The sequence below is a fragment of the Ananas comosus genome, linkage group 19, assembly GCF_001540865.1.
Source record: "Ananas comosus cultivar F153 linkage group 19, ASM154086v1, whole genome shotgun sequence".
Lineage (NCBI taxonomy): Eukaryota > Viridiplantae > Streptophyta > Magnoliopsida > Poales > Bromeliaceae > Ananas > Ananas comosus.
This window is the reverse complement of record NC_033639.1, coordinates 3157372-3182083: the sequence shown is the minus strand read 5'-3', so window position 1 is coordinate 3182083 and position 24712 is coordinate 3157372. Positions and strand designations below refer to the sequence as shown.

Below are 24712 nucleotides of genomic sequence, written 5' to 3'. Positions count from 1 at the left end.
GCCATAGAATCGCTTGATTTACATAAAATATTAGGATTTTATCTAAATATAGGGGCTTTTGTGCAATTGTGCACTTGTGGCTACTGTGGGTAGTGTGTATGAGTGTGTGGTGACCTCTGGACTGATTGTCCATGATCCGATAGCTTTCACGAAAATCAAAAAGTCGATTCTGGTGCGTTTTTTGGCGAAATTCGCCGAAATAACGCGTTTTCAGTTCGGATTTCTTTCGACTTTGTTTGGTTGCTCTGTAAGTTGTCACTAAGCCTTGTTGGCTAGTCACCATCATCACATTGTGGGTTTGGTGATGACGGGTAAGCAACGGTAGGTTTCGGTGTCAAAATAGACACTTCCGGGAACCCGAATCCGAACAATTATTCGACGATAATTGTGTAGTTGTGTTACCTTGTGTTTGCTGTCAAGACTTCCAAATCAGAGTGTTTTGTGGCAGCGGGTGACTCGTGAACAAGTTAGTGAGTTTCAGGACACATAGTCGGTCCTGACGGCGTCCCGGTGTGATTTTCGGGACCTCCGATGTGTTACGGTGATCAATTTTGGAAAACCGATTCGGGGATTTGTGTGGGGGTTTGTGTGTCGTGTACTTTAGGTTAGTGGGTTGGATACTGACCTGGTGGATCTTCGTAGGTCCGGTTAACTGTACGCACCCAAGTTGTCGGCACTTTTGTGACAGGTGGGTGCTTCGAGCTGGTAGTCGGTGAGAGCGTTTCACCTTCCCCTCTTTATTTATTCCAGCATTGTAGTCTCTACGTGTCGTTGCTTGTTTATTATTTGTATATCTTACTTTCTTGGTTGCATTGGTTAGTGGTTGATAGACATGTAAAGCAGGTTTGCATTTGTACTTTGCATCTCTGTGGACCTTGAGTCCAGGTAACACATCGACTCTCTTGTCATGTGTTTTGATCTGGTTGATCGTGGTTCGGCGTTGTACGCCCTTATTTCTGGCTTCGGCCTAAGCACTGGCTTCAGCCGGTTTTTGTTTGAGCATACCAGCATGACTTAGTCACAGCACTTCGGGGTATTCATGACACCGAATTGGTTTCGCCACCGATTGGAGGTATACTTATCCGGATGGGTCGTCCTGTGGGCAGAATGGATCAGGTCGGTGCAGATAGTGACAGGCAGCGCTTGAGGTCTGCGGACCGATATAGCAGGCACTAGATTGGGTACAGTTTCTGTTTGATTACATTGAGGCATATTTGCACTGTTTTCTATACAGTAGCAGTTTTATTTCTTGCTTCTTTCATACCTGTTATAACTACTGTAGTTCTATTTTATATCAGCATATATATTCGTTTACCATATCTCCTTTGATTTTCGGTGATTACAGCTTACCTTCGTGGCTCTATCGTACCCACTGGAAAACCTTGATTGCAGTTTCTCACCCCCCATTTCTTCGGGTGATTCGGGCAAGGAGTTGGATTTTGGGCTCGACGGAAGGACGTTCTAGCTAGACGGCAGTAGCGATCGTCACCCTGGTTATATTTCTTCCCGCATTTAGTAGTTGTTAATAATAAATGGTTTAGTTAGATGTTTGAATATTTGTGATTTTCGATATGCATGATTAGAGATTTTGTTGATATATGGATATTTAGTTCTCAGACTTGTGTATTTATACAGATTTACGCATCATGGTTTTCTACCCCTCATGGTAGTTGATTTTCAAAATAGAGTTTTCGTGTGGAAAACAGTTTTAAAAGGTTTTCGAATTGGTTTTGTGAATGATTGTATTAGAGTTTAAAAAACAAAGCTCCTGGATAGGGAGCACTTTTAAATAGGATGCTTGTTGTATTGTGCATTGCATCATCCAGCGCCTAAGGAGTGCTTAAGGCATGCATCATCTCTAAGGATCGTTAGTTGTATGGAAATGCATATCATGAATTGGTTGTTAATTGGTAAATGTAAGTTGTGGTTGATATCTTGATTAGCTGTTGGTATGCCGTGCAAATACAAATGAGACTTTTTCCGAGTGGATAGAGGAACTTTGTATTTGTGGCGGGTCTCACTACAACAAATAGAGCTTCTTCCGACAGTTTTTTTACCAGCAATTAGGCTAACTGCCGCTAAAAGTATATTATACCAGCGCTTTTTATTTTTATTACAGCAGTTACTAAACCGCTGGTATATATGATGATAATTCTCAAATTTATAAATAATATTGGACCCTATATTTTATTAACTTTTTCCATCAATTGGGCCATGGGCCAACCTTGGGCAATAAACACTTTCCACATTAGCTCTCCTTATATTTCAAATAACCTCTCTCTCTCTCTCTCTCTCTCTCTCCATCTCCACGCACCGTGAGCTTCGAGCTCGATCGATCTCCATCTCTCTCTCTCTCTCTCTCCATCATCTATCCGATCAGATCCGATCCAAACCCTAATCTCCACCCCCTCTAATCCCTCCGATCTGATCGAATCCAAGCCCTAAAATGGCGTCCCTCTCCTCCCCTCTGCCGCTCCCCTCCGCGGCGGCGGCGCTCCGCTGCGCTCGCCGCCCCGCCCCGATCGCCGCGGCGAATCCGTTGCAGTCGCCGTAGCCCTCGCCAGAGCCGAGGAGGCGATCTCCGTAGTGGGCGCCGCTGTTTCAGCCGATCGTCGGCGACGTGGCCGGAGGAGGCGGCGGTGCTGCGGCGGCGGCGGAGGAGGTGGCGGCGGAGAGGGAGAGGGAGAGGTTGACGGCGGAGAAGGCGAGGGTTCTGAGGGTTCTGAGGAGGGAGACGAGGGCGACGGAGGGGTGGCACGACGCCATGTATCACTCCACCATCGCCTCACCCGACGATCTCGAGGTTTAAAACGACGATCCTGAATATACTCGGTATGCCCTATATATGTAACCCACCGCCCTTGTTTTCATGTTTCTAATGTAGAAGAAACCTGTGTATATATATATATATATATATATATATATACTGGTGAAATTTGTTAGATAGACGTTCGGTTCTATATTTCTATGCCCTTTTTGATGTCCTGTAAAAAAAAGAAAAAAAGTTGAAGGGGTGAGGGCTTGTTGGGGATAATAGGAGAAATGGCCTAGAGAATAAAAGGCAACGACAATGGTTTCATCTCCCACATACAATTTTGAATTATATATAATAAGGTAAAGAGATCATACAAGCTTTAGTGTCACACTTCACGAGTTCTGTTTCTAATGCTGCTTTTATATATATATATATATTTTAGGGGATAAAAAAAAAATTTTCTATGCATAAGAAAGCCAGATGGGTTCAAAGAGGGAGGGAAGGAAATAGTCTTTTTCTATGCATAAAAAATCTCTTCTGATTCTAGCCTCCTTTCTAGTCCTTTTAAGCAGCTGCACTGTTGTTATAATAGTACTCACTGCTTGAGCTTCTTTCTCCAGACTTCTGTTATAATAATTCATGTTGTAGATACATATTTAGACATAGCTAAGCTAATTAGGTGCACTTTTTTTTCTTTTTCTTTTTTTTTCGCTTGCTTCTGTTTCTAACTTTTGAAACTTACTAATAGCTACGAGAAAATTTTGCTGCTATGTTTGTGATTCTAAGCGTCTTTGTTAACCCATGTGTGAGTACCAGACTCTCTTCTTTTCTGCTTCCTCTGTTGAGTTATATGGAGTGAAAAGAATAAAGTTTTTAACACTTTCTTCCGATAAGAAGCATTGTGTCCAAGAAGGTTGGATCAACTGAGCAGGTAATGCATTCAAAATTGGCGCTATGCTTTCTTATCATAGATCTGCTGCTGAAAATGTTCGATAATTGTGGACTAGACAAAATGACGTACAAATTTGTAACATTGTTAGCTAAGTTTCTATATTCTAGAATTGGTTGCACAATTAGGGTTAAATGAATTAGGCTTTCTTTAATTTTCCTTTTGTGCGTACTCAAAAAGTTGTTAGAACTAGTGTAAAATCTCCACTTATTGCATGCATCTATTAAGCTTTCTTACCAAATCTGAAAATAAAGATGCTTCACTTCTATACGTATAATGTTACTTCTTTCTAACTGCAACACACTTTTATTAGGGAATGGCCCAAGGGTGTATAACTGGTATAAGTTCATTTGCCAGCATTATTGCCCCTCTTGTCTTTACTCCTCTAACAGGTAGATACTGGTTATGCTACAACAGTGTAATGATCTTTGAATTTACAAAATGCATACAAGCCTCTGTTGCACCCTCTCCATGCATGTTCGATATATCATGATGAGAAATTTAAGGAATTTTGTTATATGTTATGTATAATATGTCATTGTTTCGTGGAAACTAAATAACATGTTTTGCAATTTTGCACCTTGTAAACTCACCGAAATTAAAATTTGATCTGATAAATTAATCAGTATCTTCTTGATAAGAAAACTTCATATTCTAATTGAGTCCCACTATGGATCTAAATCATTTAAGATCCATACGAAGTATCACCCATTTTCCTTGATTTGAATCAAATAATTCTAATTAAAGCTCTACTACATGTGGTTACACCTCAAAATTTTAGTTGTTCTTAATTCTCTTGTTCTAGTGAAAAATTTTAGTTCTATAATTAACAAATTTCCTTTAGTTCTATAATTAACAAATTTTCTCTAGTCCAAGATTTTCGAGATTTTTATGATACTTTTATTTGGAGAATATTGATGACACATGAAAGGGATTGAATCCATGATCCCCTCATAGAGGAGAGAGAGTTGGTAGTACCAGCCACTTGGTTAAGCCTTGGTCAAGGATTGAAATATTCTGTTTGAGATCTTGTTTAGTGAAAGTACATACTCTGCCAATTAATTAACCTCTTTCAATTGTACATTTCTAGCTACAATTTTCTTATATTTCTTCTATTCCTCTTTGTTTCGGTTTCCGTAGCTTTTATGTTATAGGAGATCCTCTATTGTCTCATTTTACGCTTCTTGCACAACTTAATACATTCCAATCTTGCATGCACAAGCTATATATATTGCTCCTAAACTTGGCTTTTTATGATCTTCTGCCACATGCAATATTCTTCCAATTCTGAACTTCTTGTTAACATATCAAATCAAGGATTTCACTTGTGCTATATGTGCTCAATCCCTTAAAATTCATGAATAGCAGGAACCATCACTGTGTTCATTAATGGGATTGCTTCGGAAGTTTCGAGGGGTCCTATAGACTAACTGTCTTATTTGAATGTGGGAAATTGAATTGTTGTTTTACAATTGTTTGCAGCTATCAAAGATCAGTTTTTGATAATCAGAATCATAGCTCGATTGTGTCTACAAGGCATTATAGGGCATGTAAAATCCGGGCTGTTGCTACTTGAGTGCGCATGAACGTGAGAGTGGAATTGAGGTGAATCCGTTTTGGCGCAAAATTGATGCGAAAACGGATGTTTTGGGCTACTAATCTTGCAATTGACAATTGCATTGGGTTAAGTTGCAAGATGGCCTTCTTAGTGGATTTCCACTAACAGAGAGAAAGAGAAGAGATTTTTTCTATTCTCTTCTTATCCTCTTTCTCTCTCTCCCTCTCTCTCAGATTTCATCAAAAAAAGAGAGCAAGTAAAAGAAAAAGAGAGAATAAGAAGAAGAAGGAGAAGAAGAAGAACTTGGAAATGAGGGTGAATTCTCTTATTTCTCCTTCCCTTCCCTTTCTTTTCCTTCTTCCCTCTTTCCTACTCTTCTCCTTTCTCTTCCCTTCTCTTCCTTCCTTCTCTATTCCCCTCCCCTGCTGCTGCTACTGCAGGAAATTCCTGCAGCAGGCAGCAGCACCTGCTGCAGGGACAGCAGATTATAAAAAAAAAGAAGGGAAAAGAGAAATAGAGGGAAAAGAGAAGAAAAGAAAAAAGAGTAAAACAAGAGAGAGTGAAAGGGAATGATTGAAGTGGAAAGGATTGGAATAATTAGCCAAATTCACGATTCTGATGTCAAATTGACACTTACAGGGTGTTCCGGAGTGTACATTTAAGTGCCCCACACATCTCGTTAGTCGCAATTTAAGTTAATTAACTTTCAATTTGTGTAAATTGAGTCTGGATTGAAAATTAGCCTTTTGATTGCATTTCCGGATGTTTTGACTTGTTTAGTGATTCCGGGAAAAGACTCAGCTTTGTCGGAGAGATTTGTGGTGGCAATGCATTAAGGAGCACAATTGTTGTGGGAAATGAGATGAAACGGCAAAGAGCCCACAATACAATGTTTCATGTGCCCTGGAGATGTGAACGGGTATTTACTAAACTTGTTTTTGCCTAAACTTCAGCAGTTAGATAGTCGTTGTAAATAGTTATAATTCAATGTGGCACTTTTAACTATTTGTGATTTGGGTTATCTAGTGCATGTTTCTTGCTAAACAAGATTTTTTTCAGCTTGGTCTGTCATATGTAGAGATCATCTTAATTTGTAAATTCCTTATTACACTGTGATGCTAATCAGGTATTTGTATTTTGGTCTGCGGAGTAGAGGTGATACAACTCACTATGATGCTGTTGCGAATTCAGCAGCATCTGGAGTACTCTCTGCTGGATTAGCTTCAGGTTTGCTACTACTGACTTTCAAACCATTTCACCATACATGTTAAAATGATATTATTGGGATATAAGATTGCTTGTAAACTCCTTATTGACGGAATGTATAGTAAACACTATCTTTTCTTCCTCAGACTGAAGTTGTTGAAGTTTAATACTAGTAAATTTCGCCATATATTAAAATGCAGATCAGCTGTATGAGTACCCTAATGGTTGATTAATGCTGAAGCTGGCACTAGCATGACTAAGGCCTCTTGTAGGGGGCTACAGGGCATTTTAGTAATTTCATGTCCATTTTGGGACTATATCCTCCAATACCATAATAACATTGTTGAGTTTATTTGGGGAAGTTTCATAAGGTACCCATGATCAGTAGCATGCTATTTTAGCATGGAGGTGGAAGTGGATAACTAGTTTTAGCTCTACCCCAAGCTAAGTGCTTTATGATAAACCGCTGGTTATGTCCACAATAAACATATTGCTCTGATTTATGTTTACATTGCCTACCACCAATTATACATGCATCTTTGATCAAATAATTATGCACAATATGCATTGAATTAATTCATATGACAGTTAAACTAACAGTCTAAGATCTAGTTATTGTCTTTCTATACTTGGCAACTAAAGCAATTTGATAAAAATATAAGAGTATTCCACCTTGATCCATATGACTTAGCCCAGTATACAGTACTCTTATATTTAGAAAACACAAAGTTCTTAGATACCTACTTGTCATTACATTTAATATCATGCATTTGCCCACATATATTATTTTTACACTCACATATGATCTCTTCATGATTTATCTCTCTTTCCTTTTGGATCGAGGTTCCTATGCATCTCTAATATATATGAACTTGCTAACTACAGGATAGTAAAACTATTTGTATTAGCTACGTTGCAGTATTTAAAAAGGTCTTTTTTCTATGCCCTGAGAAATGGTGGTTGGCTTAGGTCTTAATCATCTTGGTAGTGGCTGCATTCCTTCTTTTGACTGTTGATGGCCCACATGAAAAGGTATTTATCTTTTTCTTATTTATTAACTAGAATCACTCTTAGTTTAAGAAATACCATTTAATTTTTGAATCTTGTCTAAACCTCTATGTTGATCTTGTGTTTAGATATAATCTTCTGAATTCACTTTTAATATAATGACTTGATTTTGTCATAAACGTATAATTGAAGAGTACATTTTATACTTTTAATGCAGCATGCTAGGGATGAACTTCTATTCCATGTTACTAAATACTTCTCTTTTGCCCTTTTATTCTTCTAATTTCTAAATGAATGATACTTTTTTTTTTTTTTCCATGCGATGCATGCAGCATGTCCAAGAGCTTCTTAATTATGCCAGATATGGATTGTGGTGGGTATCTCTAGGAGTGGCATCATCAATTGGACTAGGCAAGTGCAAAACTTGCATTCTACTTTAATGAAATATTGGATTGGATCGTTTAAAGTTTAAACTACATAATTTCCTTATGTCCACATAGTTTGCTTATGTAGTTTTACATATTTTTATGATAGTACTCCACAAGCCAAAAGAATTTTGCTAATAAATTCCTACTGCTCAATTTGGTTCATTCTAAGGTTTCTTGGCATTCATTTTGGGCCCTTATCGTCTAGCTTTTCTAGTTTCCTTGGGGTGGTGGCCAGCCACTGCAAAAGCAGTCATTTTGGGGCTGGTTTTCATGCTGCAGTGGATTCCTCATCACAAAAAACAGCGATTTGCAATAGAATTTAAGTTGGATGTTGTGGCGACTCTTATCAGAATTTATCGCTGGCCAAATTTGACCTTTTTCTTGGATATGTTATTGAAGTCGACCAGAAATCAGATAGATATCAAATTTGTGATTTATACCGCTGAGTTAACACTGTCTTCTGCCTTCTTTTCTGGTCTATTAAAAACCAAACTTTTATAATATTGTGTGTATAATATTGCATTGATGGAGGTTTCTAACCGCATAGTGTTCATAAATTGAATGCACTGATTTTAGAAATTTTAGGGAAAATTTGAAAAAAAACTATTACGTTGGTCTTTACTATATGGTACTTGTGATAAATTTTCTGTTGGAATGAGCTTCTGCAGCTTATATGTTTCAATTTTTCTTATTCCAGATTGAAGCAACAAGCGGGATTTGATACTCGCATTTCAAGGATGTGTAGCAACTGTTTCTTTTTCAGCAACTGTTTCTTTTTCTTATCTTTCTAACATTTGGAATTCAAATATATTTTCTATTGCGTTGATTCTATTAGAACATAAAAAAATTTTTATTGCATTTTGTCATTGTTATAGATCATGATTGTACCATTTGATAGTTTTGTTATAAATATTTTTACTGTTTTGTTATAGATTTCTCTATTACAATTTAGTAATGTGACTCTCATTTGTGACTCATTTTTTTCGGATATTATAGATTTATTGGTTTTACAATTAATATCAAATGAAAAGGATCTATTGTAATTTGTTGATATTAGTATTTTTTTTTCATTTTAGTCTTTAAATTGCAAACGGTCAAAAACTGTCGGTATATATACTTTGCGCCAGTGTTTTTTTAATAGTTTTAGCGACAGTTTAAAAAATGTTGCTAGAGATTATCTTCTCCAATGGTCAATAAAAGTGCTGGGAAAGGGTAATACCAGCAAGGATATAGTAATGGTCACTTACACTTTTACCAGCACTTTTAGAACTGCTGGAGCAAGTATTACCAGCGGTTTTTGTAATCTTTTCCAGCAGTTTTGGCAGCTGGTACATACCTATTTTTTTGTAGTGTCTGTACGTCACGTGGGCCAAGTTAAAAAAAAAAGCGCATGTTTTTCGCAACTCTGATTTCAAAATTGGTAACTAATTTAAAAAGGCTTTTAAATTCGACTCCGAGGTGTGACACCCTCAGCATCCGGCGACCGGTCATCGTCGCCCCGAAGCTCCTCCGGCTGCTACTTGGCCGCCGCCTTATTTCCGAACTCGAACTGAGCTGTTTCGGCTCGTGCTTTGCCCCCGCGGCACCGGCCGCTTCCCGTCGCAGGCCAGCATGCGCCCGACTCCTCTCTGACCGGCCGCCACCTCCCCTGCCGGACAGCCCACCGTCCGGCCGTCGCCGGTCACCCTCGGGCTCCTGCTTGCTCCAGTAAGTCTTTAACAGAATTTTGCACTTTGTTTCAAGTTTCGGTCGCCTTTCCGGCAATCCGAAGGCACCCCGATAATTCTGGAAATGATCACGATGATCTCTGATCCGTGTCGAACATCGTGCTCACCTCCGTTGGGGTAAGCGATGCTCCGATTTGCGAGTTAGACGCGATTTAGGCGTTGTGCGCGCTATTTCACTGAAGTTTGCGTCGCTCGTGAGCTTGCCACAGTGGCCGACAGTGCTCCGAAATATGAGCACAACCTCCGATACGCCGAGACCTGTCAGCGAGTGTCTCGGCTTGGCTGAATGACCCTCGGTTTGCGCTGTCGGGCCATAAAAGCCCAAAAATCACATAAAATAATGTGATTTTATGTAATCGGGAGGATTTTTACGCAATTGTACACTTTGGGGTCGCTGTTGGCAGCATGTGCGGGCAGTGGGTAACCTCTGGACTGATTGTCCAAGGCCCTAGGCCCTTTGTGGAATCGAAAATTGAGTTTCGGTGCGTTTGTCGGCAAAATCCGCCGATGAAACATGTTTTCAATTTGGAATAATTCTGACGGTGCCTCACGATAATTTGTAGCATCGCTGAGCCTTGTTGTCTAGTCACCCGCGTCGTTTCGAGGGTCCGAAAATGACGGATGAGCGACGGTGGGTTCCGATGTCGAATTGGACACTTCTGGAAATACGGATCGGAATAATTATTCGATGATAATCGTTTCAAAGTGAGATAGTGTCACGCCCCGGATTTCACATTCCCCAGGCACGCCGACAAATCTGCCGTATACAAAGAAATTTTTCCTGTATACGAAGCGATAGCTGTACCTGTAAAACATACAATACTACAACTAGTAGTATAGAGCTGCTAAGTAAAGTAATCAGGTAGAATAAAATAACAGTTCACTATACATACAATATCCGAAAATAAAAGCTCGCCAAGCGAGATACAACAGTATGTATATGAACTCAAAAACTACAACTACCTGTAGCTGGTGCTCCGCTAATACGACGGCTCGTCTGGTTAGGCTCTAGCTCGCGACGCCCTTACCACACTCGGTCTCAGAAGACACGGCAGCCGGAACTGAAGGCTCTGCAAAACGAAAAGAAACCACCGGGCGTGAGAACTACTGTAAAAACAAGTAGTCCTCAGTGGGTGGCGCCCTCAACATCACCGGTCCACCCACTAAGTCTACAGAATGGAGCTGGGATAGTAAATGATGCTGGAATAAATCTACAGCTAAAAATATCTATACTATCATGCTCTAACACTAACAATCTATAGAAGATGTCAACCCTGACCCAATCTCACTCGGGACTGTAATCATACCCGTCCCAGGGACTGTGAACATACCCGTCCCGCCTGTCGAAGCTAAAGCTACCTCTACACTAAGCAGTCTGTGGATAGCAAGTCCAAATAGGACACCTCGACATCAACGCAGAAGCACTAAGCCCGACTTCAGAGTGGCACTCGTGGGCGCTACCCAGCCGAGTATACAAGCGTATCTTTGTCGAGCTCAGTCAGGCTCTCGCAGGCTATAGTCAAGTACATAGGGTCCAAATGGTCTACCACCAAACAAGTCACGTGCTCTCAGCACAATCTGATGCCAGAACGGCAATCCGGATCCACCGTCAGCTCCGACGGCACCCAACAGTCTGGAACAGTCTAAACTCTACTGTAAAAATAGGCTCGGCATCCCAGCACGAGCGTAACAGCAACCTACACTATCTGGGGTATCCACCACACTTATACTGCGGCAATACAAAATAATAACGGCTCCTAGAGCTAAATCTGGTAGTGTAAGCAGGTGACAGGTCCAAAACACTGGTTTTCTCCTATGTCATATCCAAGTCCAACATGTGCTAATAGATATAGTCAAGAACAAGGCTCCAATTCAGATTTTATTCATAACTATGCTAAATCCATGAATCGAGCAAATGCGATATTCAAAATGCTATTACGCATATATGCCGACTATACAAATATACTTAGGAGCGAACCGACGATTAACCCACCTCAAAAGCTAATCCACAACAGCGAGAAGTCGATAGGAGAAGAAATTCCGCGCTCGCCCGGCCTCCAGCGGCACTACCACGACGCACGCACTTGACTCGCTCGCTCGCTCGCCTCGCAAGAATGAAACCAATGCTACCCTGCTAATTAATTAGCTCACAACAGCTCACAACTTGCCAATTAAAAAAAAACAAAAACAAAAAAAACAAAAAAGAGAGGATAAGGTTGGAGGAGCACGTGGACTCCATCGCCTAAGTAAACACAATTGCCCACAAGCCCCTATATAACTAGTTTTTTCCACTTTAATCCTTTACAATATAAATTTTGAGTTTCAGAGTCCGTTTTTACATCTATTTTGCGTAAACGTCTCCAACCCAATCAAGCATAAACTTATACTGTAACCTTGCTGATTTGCTAAGGTTCAGTATATCACAGATAGTGTTTTGCTGCCAAGTCACACGAAATGTTGAGTTTGTTGGCAGCAGGTGACTCGTAGCACGAGTCGATGTGTCTTGGGACAGTTCGTGGGTCCCGGTGGAGTCCCGATGTGATTTTCGAGATTTTCGACGAGTTTGGCAATTGGTTTTGAAAAACCGATTCCCGTAGGGTTATTGGTGGGGATTATGAGTGTCACGTCCCGGGACCCAGCGGAAGCCCGCCCGGCACGTGCTCAGACCCGCCATATGTCTAAAACATACAAGGCGTCTAAAACAAAACGATAAGTAAGGCAATAAAAAGAGAACATCTAGATGTATCAGAGCAAAGTGTATCTAGAAGCTACAAAAGGGAAATGAACATAAAGTGAAATCCGCTATGTAAAAACATAAAGTAATACAATAAGAATCCCAAAAACGAAGTTAAACAAGGTACACAGGTGGTCTCTATACATGGTACAAAACTCTCTCTCTCACAAAACCAAAAAGAAGAGAGTGACCACCTAGGAGCAACAGCAAGCTCCGCTATCTAGCTATGCGACTCCTTTGCAGCGATCCTGTGCCTCCGCCGGTGCCAAAGGCTCTGAAATAAAATCATAAAACAGAGGGCGTGAGAACTATTGAATAATAGTTCCTAGTGGGCAATTACTGGCTTCAGTGAAATGCACCACTAGGCCCAAACTAAAAAAAAGGGTCAGTAAGCAGATATAAACAAGAGCGATATGTACGACAAGTAAATAAGCATGAATATTTACTACCACTTGATATCTCTACTTAGCATGAATTAGCATAAGTAAGAAAAGCTATTCTCGTATGAATGTACCCAAGTATCGCCAGTATGATGTCCATAAGTCAAATAGTAAAGATGTCATTATTTACTATTCTAGTCAATGTTCACATGGCATGATGAATGCTCAAAGTCAAATCTGAAGAGACCCGCCCGAAGGCTGTCTGGCCCTGAGACCCACCCGTAGGCTGTCTGGCCGGTGCCGAGCCTAATGGCCCCGTGGTAGTCAACATCCCCACTCTAGGAATGAGCCTTTCCCACGGCAATCCACTTCGGCGCCCAATCCCGCACGGCGAATATGTATCGCGATGGCCATCTCCGGAGTGCCGGCTTGTAGGGAGCGACCCTCACAAGCATGTACGAATGAGCACAATGGCAAGTAATGCAAGATCCGTCCAAATATCAAGTCCTTATGTCTAAAAACATGGAATATATATATCGAATGTCCCAAAGGCCTATCTCTATGTCATCATGTCTCTAACATGGAATGTAGCGGATGTTCAATGGCCTATCACTATGTCTCTATGTTGCAATTTCACAGTTTACTATGTCAAGTACCCCTTTATGGCATTTTGGTCTACTAAGTCCAAACATGAGTTTATTGTTTGCAAATGCATAATTTGAGCAATTTCTAACATAAAAGATATGTTTCCAAGTAACTAACACGAACACTTCTCACATGCATGAAATTTACCCATAATGCTCTACTATATAGAGTGAAATTTTTATGATACATAAGACATGCATTTTAAGTGTTCTAAAATTCACATAAATCCTATCTAGCATGGATTTGCATTCAAAAAGACGTTACGACAAGTATAGCAAGCATAGGGGCCATTTTGCCCCGTTCTCATGAAGCCAAACCCACCACAACTCTTGCGCTCATTTGTTTGCTCTGACGAAGGTGTCCACTAGTCTCCTAGCACCCTAAAGATGTAGGAACAAGAGTTAAACAAATCTTACGAACAACCATAAGGTTGATCATTAACCATCACAAGCTAAGGTGGAAAAAAACTCACCGAATGTGAAGGAAGCTCTCTTGATCTTCAAATGGGAGTTAGAGCCCTTCAAATCCAACCTAAACAAGGGTTCAAAACCAATCAATTGGGTTCCAAAGCCCTCAAATCGAAAATCCCCAAAATAAACCCTAAAATCCAAATCTAGGGTTTCATCTAGTTTAAAGCTCCAAAACTAGGATCTAGAGGAAGAAAACTAGCCACTTACCTCTAGGATGCTCCAAACCAAGCTCCAAGTACTCAAGGGTTGAAGATTGATCCTCCACAAGCTCCAAGCATAAGCTCCAAACCACCAATGGGAAGAAGAGAAGGAGAGGGTGAAGCTCCAAGTGCTCTATAAGCTCAACTTCTTCTTCCCTCTTCTCCTTCTCCTTCTTCTTCTCCTTCTCTCTCCAAGGTGCCAGGGAAAGTGTGAAATGGGGGAGGGAGAGAGGTGAAATGGCCATATAGGCCATCTATTGTAACAAAATCGAGAAAAGCCCTTCAACTTTGCAACTATTGCACTGCCCGAACTGGGCAATTTTCGCCCAGAGGGACCGATCTCTCCCTGCCTGGGACCGGTCTCTCGGTTCATCCCGCAAAACCAACGTTCGGGAACCGGTCTCTCCCCGCGTAGTCGCGCTCGGGGACCGGTCTCATCAGCCAGGGACCGGTTGCCTCGCCGGGGGACCGGTCTCTCCCACCAGGGACCGGTCCCCGAGAGTAAAACTCTCAAGACCAAGCTGAAATTCCAGAATTCGAACTTTTTAGGTCGGAACACTTTCTACAACCCTCCACCAAGCGTGGAAAAGCTTGGAACACATCCAATCACTCGAACCTCACAATTTGCACAGGTCTAGTGTGCTACAGTGAGCTAGTCGTACATGTTGGTCGGTTGGATTCTAACCCAGTGGACCCTTTGTAGGTCCGGTTGTTTCGTCTCCGTAGTCGAGAGACTAGTGCCAGATACGTACAGGTGGGTACTTCGACCCGAAGTCGGTACAGTGGTGCATGCTCGATGACGTTCTTTTCACCCCCTCCTTGTTGGTTATATCGCATAGTTTTTGTTGAGCTTAGCACCTATATCATGTTTCCTTATCGCTCTAATTAGTTGTTTTGCATAACCAGTATCATGCTTTAGAAGTAGAGAGGTTTTGTGATTACTTGTGAGATACATGACCTAGTTAATCAGTGCGTTGCATCTGGTATTATAACCTGATTGGTCGGTTTCCGTATCACGTACCTGTGACTTATTTGGTCGGCTTATTGCATTGTATGGTGACCTACTTGGTCGATTTGACTTCTTGGTCACCTATTCGGTCGGTGTGCCTTGAGGGGCATGATTGTCGGTTGGTTGCCGACGGTTATCTTTTGAGCTTTCAGCATTGATCACCCTTACTTGTGCACATTTCACGAACACCAACAGTCTGATCCACTGCAAGAGGGTGTGCTTTTCCGAAAAAGTGGTTGCAGGTGTCAACCCGTAAGCCTATAGGCTATTTTGGGTTATATACAAGTAGAGTAGCAGTGGCACAGCTTGAGATTTGTGGTGCGTACCAACAGAGCATTGGTTTCAGATTGGGTACTTTGGACTGGTCGTCCGGTTGATGCATACATACAGTAGTTGTAGTGTTTCATATATATACATCTCGTTTTACTTGTTTATCATGGCTACTGTATTACCACTATCTATACCTTTGTTTGTTCTCCGTGACTGGTGAGTACCGTCGCCCTCGTCAGCTTGCGGTACCCTCTGGGAGGGGAGACATGTTTATATGTTCACACCCCCCACCCCCATTATAGGTGACGTCGCTAGTCCTAGTAGGACGATTCGTGAGGAGTGCGTCTAGCGGTCGATAGAGCCACCGTCCTGTCGTTTGGTTAAATCTCAAACTCAGTTTCTTTAAGTAAATGACTTAGACAACTATTATGGTTCAGTATTTTATTACATTTGAATATTTGAGATTTTATTAATGCAATAAAGGATTTCTGATTTTGTAAACTGAAAATGGTTTTCTACCCCTCGTGGTAGCGTGTTTAAAAAGAAATGTGTTTCCGTGCGGGAAACGGTTTTAAAATGGTTTTCTCGTGGTTTTCATGACTTAGTATTTCAAAACAAGTTTTCGAATAGGAAACATTTTAAACTAAATGTTGTGGATTTATGATTAAACTCTGAATGTAGATCTATTGTGAATGGTGTATGAATGTTTGTATATTCAGTTGTGGTGGTTGTGTCCTGTTTATATATCTTGTACTTGTGCGATGCCGTGCAAATATAGGAGAGGCTTTATCCGTGTGAACAGTGGACTTCCTGTACTTGTGGCGGATCTGGTTAGGGGTCAGATTTTCAAAAAAAAAATTTTGGGCACTTCCGCTTTGATTTTTAACCAAAATGGGACCCCAGAGCGTGACAATATATTTCTGTGTGCTTATTTTCTGTATATATTTCAATAAAGGATAATTGATGATCCTGCTTCTTGGTAAGTTAGAATATATAGAGATTGGATTTACCATGTGAGTATGAAGAATTAAAATGGAACTCTACAAATGACAAATACTGAGTGTGGCTACTATTTATATGAAGGAGCTAATCGTAACTTTGAAAGGAGGAGCAGCTCCATAACATTAAAAACGCTATTAAAGTTTTGAACTATGTGCTTTTGGGTGTTCTTTCTGGATTCCCTTTTCACTCTAGATATAATGATCTTTTTCTTTACTCACCATATGTCATGTTTTTTTTTTGTTTTCTGATTTGTTAGTTTGTATAATGATTCCTGTATCTTTATTTTAAAATATTGAGTCTTTGAAAATTTTACATATGTCACACTTTTAGTCCTCGCACATTAGAAACTTGGGCTTTTAATCATGTTTGAATTAAACTAAGTGAATTATTAGGATAGAAAGGTAAAATGATTACTTCACAAGCAAAATGAGATTGTTGGTATGAAAAGAAAAGGGGCTAAGTAGCAAAATACTAGATTTCTACGAAAACTATCCCAAAATTTTACCTAATTGGAGAAATATATCTACTTTTATTTGTCCTATTTTTTAGAAAGTTTTATTTGTAGCGCAATGTAAAACTATGAAATATGTAGAATTAAACTCAAAAAAGGTTATCTCTGAAAGAAAAAACTCAAAAAAGGTTATCTCTCAAAAAAAATAAACTCAAAAAAGGTTAATTTTTAAGAGTTTCCAAGTTAATTGTATTCTCCGATTAAGTAGTATCCTCAAATGCAAAAAGTATAGTATTCTTTTTTTCTATTTTCCAGGGGTTCTTATTTATAAGATTTTGTTTTTTTTACTAGAATAAACTATAATATGCTTTATACGTATAGCTCAAATGTTGATTATTCACAATTCGTAAGGACAGCATTAGCATCTCGCCAAATTGGCTTAGTTTGTCTAAATACTAAGTTGATCATATATTTTTTTTAGTAGCTATAATTTTACCTTTATTTCATATATAAAATGAGCTAATCACCATTCTTTTTTATTTTTCTCAATTAAACATTGAAGTTTCTCATGTGCCGCAAAAGAAATTTCTACATGAATATCACTTTATGTACTCAAACTTGCATCTATGAAGTTTTATTTAAAAAAAATTATGCATTTAATCCCTATTCTCATCATCTTCTTTGTTTTAGGGTGCTAAAAGAACCCAACTTGCAAAAAGTTTGAGAAGTACACGGACCAAGTCGTGCATTATTAAGTTTCTACAAAAACTATCCACATATTTTGCCCAATTAGACTAATACGTCTTTTTCCTTTTATCTTCCCCTTTAGTTAGCTTTATTTGGAACAATAATATTTTTTCAATATATAAAATGTTACGGCACTAATTTTCTAAGCAATTCAATTAGATATTCTTCATATTCTATTCAACTATCTATCTTTGAGTTACGATGATCATGCAAAAATAAAGGATAAGATAAACTTTAAAATTAGAATCATAGTAAAAAAAAAAACATCAAAAAATATAATTTATAGAAGAGGAAAAAGTAACAAATTTATAATAGTAAAATCAAAGTTACGTATTAAAAATTACAAAAATAAATTAAAATAAAATAAAATTTATTGAAAGATGAAAAAATATATTACTCACTAAGAAAAAGAATTAATAAAGATAACAAAAATTAACTATAATAATTAATAAATATGATAAAAATTGACTATAATAATATCTATTCAATGGTATATAGGGGTGGAAACAAGCCGAGCTCGAGCGAGCTTACCTCGGCTCAAATTCGGCTTGAAATTAATTTCGAGCCTAAATTTAAGCTCAAGCTTGGATTGAAATTAATTCGAGCCGAGCTCGAGCGAGCTTGATTTCAAGTCGAGCGAGCTCGAGCCCTAAACGAGCCGCTTGAAATTCTCAACATTATACGATCAATAATTTAATTTGTATAGAACATTATCTATAATTTAATACAAAAATATGTCTAATAGTTCAAAGTACAAAATAATTATATGAAATATAGTATTATAATATGAAAAAAAATAATTTATGAGTTGAATATCTAATTTTTTCAGCCTCACATGTCTTTTCTTCCGCCTTCAATCTCTATATTATTCATTTTCATTTATGCAGTCAAAAATAAATAAATTATATAGATAAATATTGGATTAAACTATCCAATCATATATAACTAAAATTAAAATTTTATATGAATAATAATTTTTTACTTTAAAAATATTCTGTATATTTTCTCAAGCATACAATTAATAGCAAGGTAGACAACGACGGGAATATGATGTTACTTGGTAACTTAGAAGGCTTCCGGCTTGGCCACTTTGGGTGAGAGACAGAAAAAGAGAAAGGGGGAAATATATTGAAAATTTAGAGCTATGTGAAAGAAAGAAATAAATAAAGAAAAAAAATATAAATTTAGTAAAATTTTGTTCTTTTATTTGTCTATTGGATTTGTTTTTATGAGCCAATAACATTGACCCAATTTTAACTAAACTCAAATTATTCACTCAGCNTGGGCTACTATTAGTAGCAAAATCTCATTATTGCTACCAGTTTTTTAGCCTTTGGATCAACTCTTTTCATTATTTCTAACTATTGGATTAAATACTATAACTCAGTGGGAACCACTCAACCCTAGGGGGACCACTCAACTCTAACCGACTAATATCATCCTGACCCTACAATTTTTCATCCAAGAGTTAACAACTTGATAGCAAAAAGAACGTTTTACTATTAATAGTATTCCAGCCTAATTATATATATATATATATATATATATATATATAGTGTAGAACTACTATGCTCGAAAATATAGAGGATTTGATGTTTTTGAATTTTTGACCCTTTGATTAAAAATTGTATGGTTGGGATGATTGCGGTCTTTCCTAGAATTAAATAATACTCTTAGGATTGAGTGGTCCCTACAAGGTAAAAATAATATTAATCCAAAGCGAAGAAACGATTAAAGAAATTGATCTAAGAATCAAAAAATCGAAAACACCATATCTCTATACTTTTGATATCATATGTAGCTCTACTATAATAATATATATAATATATATATATTATTTAGTATCCGAGCTTTCGAGCTTTCGAGTCTAATCGAACCGAGCATGAGTAAGTACCAAGCTCGGCTTGAAAATAAATTTGAAATCTTTTTTTTGTCAAAGCTCGGCTCATTTAATTCGAGTCGAGCTCATAGTTGAGCGACCTAATAAGCGATCGAACGCGAGTCGAAACCGAGCACGCTCGCCATTTGCCCAGCCCCAAGGGTATATGCGCTGATAACCGTACTAGTAATTCTTGAAAACAGAAAAGGCAGCCCTAGAAGAAAATATCCTAAACCCCCAAGCTATACAGTATATAGAGAGAGAGAAGGTGATCTGAGAGAGGTTAAGGCGTCCGAAAGGCACGTTCACCATCTCGAATCATTCTTTCCTCCAAACCACCGTTCCCAACAACTAATCAATTGCTCTCTCTCTCTCTCTTCTCTCTCTCTCATCTCGCTCTTATGCGATCATGATGCTTCTCCTCTCTCACACCACAGTTCTGAGTCCTGCCGCCGCCTTTCCGCCTTCCCTTCGCTTCGCTTTGCCTCCGCTTACTACCTCGAACCTACTCAACTTTGAATGTGCAGTCACGCACCTGCCGCCACAAGCGTCGCACATCTTTTCTCTCCCGTCAGCAAATCAGCAGAGATCCTGCCTCTGTCCTCCTCAGCTGTCCACAGCGAGCTCCAGCCATTTTCGCGCCACCGAACACCCCCGCTCCCAAGACATGTGCAACGCATCATCCCATCGCAGCCTGCCTTGCGTCGCGCTCTCTCCGCTGTGCTCTCGCTCTCCCGCCATGCCCCCGCTCCCCTCCGATTGCTCCATGTATGCCTTCTCCTCGGTTGCCTCCCCTCACCCCTCTACCCTCACCCCCCCTCCCCACCCTGCGAAGAGCACAGACCGCCTCTTCCGACCGATGCCTCCCCAAAATCGGCTTGTCTTTCTCCTCCCGAATCGGGTGGCCGCCGACGATCGTCGGAAGGAGCAGCGCGCTCTCGATCCCCTCCACCTCCTCTCGCAGGGTTGCCAGCCTCGCCGAGGCCGTCTCCTCCACCGACGTGGACGAGGACGCCTCGGCCGTCGAGGAGATCCAGACCATGCTGGAGCAGATTAGCAGGAGCGGCGAGCCGACAGACGGGGGTCGGAGGACGAGAGAGATCACGAATCTTGGGGCTGCTGCCTCCGCGAGGACGGCGGTGTCGGTGCCGGCGAGGCCCAAGCAGGTCCACGGGATGGGCTCGGGAAAGTACGCGATGCTTCGGAGGAGGCAGATAAAGATCGAGACAGAAGCCTGGGAACAAGCCGCCAAGGAGTATAAGGAATTGCTTATGGATATGTGCGAGCAAAAGCTGGCCCCAAACTTGCCCTACGTGAAGTCTCTGTTCTTGGGCTGGTTTGAGCCGCTGCGGGATCAGATTGCTTTAGAGCAAGACCACTGCAGGGATGGGAAAAACAGGGCATCGCATGCTCCTTATTTTAATCAGCTCCCGGCTGATATGATGGCGGTGATCACGATGCACAAGTTGATGAGCCTTTTGATGACGGGGAGTGGGGATGGGAGTGTCCGTGTTGTTCAGGCTGCTTGCCAGGTTGGCGAGGCCATCGAGCAGGAGGTCAGCTGCAATTTAAGTTAATTGTTGTTTACTCTTTAATTTTTCCTTTCACAAATAAGCAGAAACCATCTATGATCTCACCATTGCTGTTATGTGAGCTGTGGCCGTGTTCCTTATGTCATCCGGTCTGATTAACTATGTGTAGGGCAACACATTTAGCTCTAGGGATTTGAATGGGGCCAGCAATTTTATCCACATGATTGTACTATTTTGGTATTATCTTAAATGATTGTTTTAATGTACCCAATAAATAGATATTACTCAATGTTAGCGTCGATGAAGTTAGGGATTTGAAGTTCATTGTTATAGCACACTCATAGTGGATTACCGGTGATCTTTGCTTTTCCGTCAAGATGGTGGCATATTGAAGTTTCATCTTCAAAGTTTTTCGTTTAGAAGAAAACATATATTTATGTGACGGAAAATATAAGTTCACCTCTATAGCTATATGGATGAAACTTCGATGTCTACTGGAGACATAATTTAAGCACAAAGAACATAATGAACATAGAAGGTGATCTATGTTTTGACTGATGAAGCTAAACAAGTCCAACCAACATCTCCATGGATTCTTACCAATTATGACTTTTTAGTGGGCCTTTTGGTTTTGCTATTGAGAATTTATTCGGTTGCTCACTTGGTTGCTCTTGTTTGATCCTGTCTTTCTTCCTTTCTCTCGTTTTTTTTTATTTTTTATTTTCCTCTTATGGTGGCTCCTTTCCACCTCTTTTAGATTTTCAATCTTTGACATGCATTCGAGAAACCATATTTTTGTTTGATGGATAATTAATTCATTCTTTATCATTTCTTAGGGTTTACACCAAAGTTATTAAGGAAAGGAAGACAAAAGATTTGGTCGGTTACTTAATCATGATTATCATTGTTTATCATACTTAACCCAGCCATCTAAATAATTAGCTGGTACTTGTGTAAAAGCAGTAAATGAGGCAATCTGAAGCTTAATGCATCATTTGACTTGGGGAAATTTCAAGTTGCATCATCATATATCTTACCTTTTCTTTTCCTTCTTTGCGGTCGTTTGCATCTGCTGGTATATCATTACTATTTGTCCAATTATGATTGTCATTTGATATTTTCCAGCTCTAGCAAAGAATAATGTGGTTTACTATAAAACTTTGTATGTCAGGATCACTCTTTTTTATAGTTGAGCCGCTTTTTTGTACCAAGTTGTTTATGATTGCATGAAAACTAAAGCACAACTTTTACCTCCATGATTATAAGAAACTACCTTTTGTCTTTAATTAATAAGTTCATATAGCTATCTTTAACACTTGAACCAGGCTAGAATCCACAAATTTTTGGAGAAAACTAGGAAGAGGGCCTATAAAGATAAAACAAATGAAGATATAGAGGATGATTCGGTGACCAAAGAACAAGAGTTTCTGAGGAAAAGGGTTACTAATCTGATGAAGCAGCAAAAAGTTCATCAAGTAAGGAGGATTGTGAAGGAACAAGGTGATTCCAAGCCTTGGGGTCAAGATGCTCAAGCAAAGGTCTGTAGTAATTACCTAGCAACTTTTGCTATCAACTAATATTTACGGTCTTTCATATTTTTTTAATTTTTGATCTGTAACCCGTTTTTATAGGTTGGGAGCCGTTTGATTGAACTATTAATGGAGACAGCCTATATTCAACCTCCAGTTACTCAGGCAGCAGATGGCCCACCTGATATTCGGCCTGCTTTTAGACATTCTCTTAGGACTGTCACGAAGGAACAACAGTAATAGTGCTGTTTTGCATTCATTGTTAATTAGCTACAGTTAAGTTTCTTCAGTTGTGTCATTGTTTAATTGTCGGTGGTTCGCAGGAAAACCAGCAGACGCTATGGGGTTATTGAATGTGATCCATTAGTTCGTCAAGGCCTTGATAGAACTGTAAGTGCAGCTCAGATTTAGTTGATCCTTTTTTTTTTAGTTATTTTTTCAATAGAATTTTTTTCTCTATTGTGATATCTTGTTGAAAATGTCTCTTAAAGATGCTTTTAAACAGGCAAGACACATGGTCATTCCCTACATGCCGATGCTAGTGCCTCCAGTTAATTGGATGGGGTAAATTCATGCAAAATTTCTTTTTCTATTTTATTTGATGTAAATGCTAATCTTTGTTAAATGCACTTCTTGCCTATATAGTCCTTTGTTGTCTCCGACGATATAAGGCAATTATATTTTATTGAATTTGTTGGTCTTTTTCCTATTGTAAATGGCAAATGTCACATTTTGATCCATTTGACCTGGTGCCTGCTTGGCCTAGCTCTTGGTACAGCTCTGCTCCAAGAAGCAGCAGTAGGTATCATCAGTAAGCAAAAGTTTTGGAGCTTTTACTTTTATGAAGGCAATCTAGAATCAAGGATTTAAGTGCCGTGGCATGGGGTCGTGCTGGAAACTTGCTGGCACGGTACGACACGGTGCGTGCCTAGCCGTGCCGATGCGTGCCGGTCAAAAAAATTCTTGTGTGTCGACACATAATAGCAGGAAATATTTATTTTTTTTTAGCAATGAAATATTCTAATCATTTATTATGTCTTTTTATCACATTTTTTGAACTTTATTGAGGAAATTACTTACTAATTTTAAAAAAATAGAGGGTTTTGAGCTGTGCCATCGGCACGGGGACTATATTGTACCGGTATTTTCTTGGCACGGTACGACACGGTGGGTAACTGGATACGGTCCGTGCCGACGTGCACTTAAAACCTTGTCTAGAATTAAGTTATCGGTCCCAAAAGTAGAAGCTCCGATTTGAATGTTTTGTTTCTTTTGCAGTAAGAAGTTGTTAGGAAGATTTTGATGAAAAGGCTGTTAGTCCTTCTATGAACAACTAAACTGAAATGGCATTTTTTTCAAAGGCTTAGGCCAAGCTGTAATGGCCCTTAATTAAATATGATCCATAAATCAAAGTTTATGTAACATCTTGTATGATTATAATAGTATGACTATGGTCACTAGATGTTATGCTTCTCTTATGTTATGTCTAACTATGATAGGTATGACAAAGGTGCACATTTGTTTTTACCGTCGTATATCATGCGCATTCATGGGGCTAGACAACAACGTGAAGCAGTTAAGAGGGCACCAAGGAAACAAATGCAGGCGGTTTTTGAGGTATTGTACTATTGAGTGTTTTCTTTAGCTTCCTTTTGAAAAAACTTGGCATAGACTTTTGATCACTTCTGTTGATGTTATATTTATTTTGGTCACTTTTTTGCATAGAACTACTATATAATTTATTTTCTTCCTATATTAAGGATCATTAGTCCAGCCTGCCCTATTGAGCTGCTGCATCTAAGTTATTTTTTGTTGCGCATGGGATTTCAGACCTAGCAATTGAACTAATTTGGTGCCATTTTGTGTAACCCAATTTAATTTAAGAGCCTATATGCAAGATTCTTTTGCATGCCTATCATAAAGTTTTGATTTACACCCTGTTATGGGGCATAGTGCTTTCCCAAGTGATTCTGCTTTGAACATGTTCAAAAAAGATCCTTTATTTTATTATCATTTGGGTATTGAAAATAGGTCTACTTTGTTAAAGTATAGTTATTCTTAATGCATTTTCTTCAGGCCTTGGATACACTTGGTAGCACCAAATGGAGGGTTAACAAAAGGGTACTCAGTATTGTAGACAGAATTTGGTCTAGTGGAGGATGTCTCGCTGACCTGGTTGATCGTGCTGATGTGAGTTGACTTTATACGTGTAATTTTTATGCCTCGGTGGCCT

At 39.4% G+C, this 24712-nt stretch overlaps 1 protein-coding gene and 1 long non-coding RNA gene across 3 annotated transcripts in view; both read left to right on the top strand.

The window, feature by feature from the left end:
* On the top strand, positions 5852–7893 carry LOC109724680. 2 transcript variants are annotated; one of them, XR_002220041.1, is made up of 4 exons: positions 5852–6181; positions 6389–6489; positions 7354–7500; positions 7809–7893. It is a non-coding gene; the product is annotated as an uncharacterized LOC109724680 (long non-coding RNA). The 2 variants fall into 2 exon arrangements; XR_002220042.1 differs by having other exon boundaries at positions 5854–6181; positions 7438–7500.
* LOC109724898 (DNA-directed RNA polymerase 1B, mitochondrial-like) overlaps positions 20280–24712 on the top strand; it is a gene marked incomplete at its 5' end in the record, with an annotated part of 48336 nt that continues 43903 nt past the window's right edge. The window contains 7 exon segments of the mRNA XM_020253878.1: positions 20280–20974; positions 22276–22488; positions 22582–22715; positions 22803–22869; positions 22985–23043; positions 23979–24096; positions 24556–24669. Of these exon segments, the coding sequence (XP_020109467.1) occupies positions 20459–20974; positions 22276–22488; positions 22582–22715; positions 22803–22869; positions 22985–23043; positions 23979–24096; positions 24556–24669 (1221 nt within the window).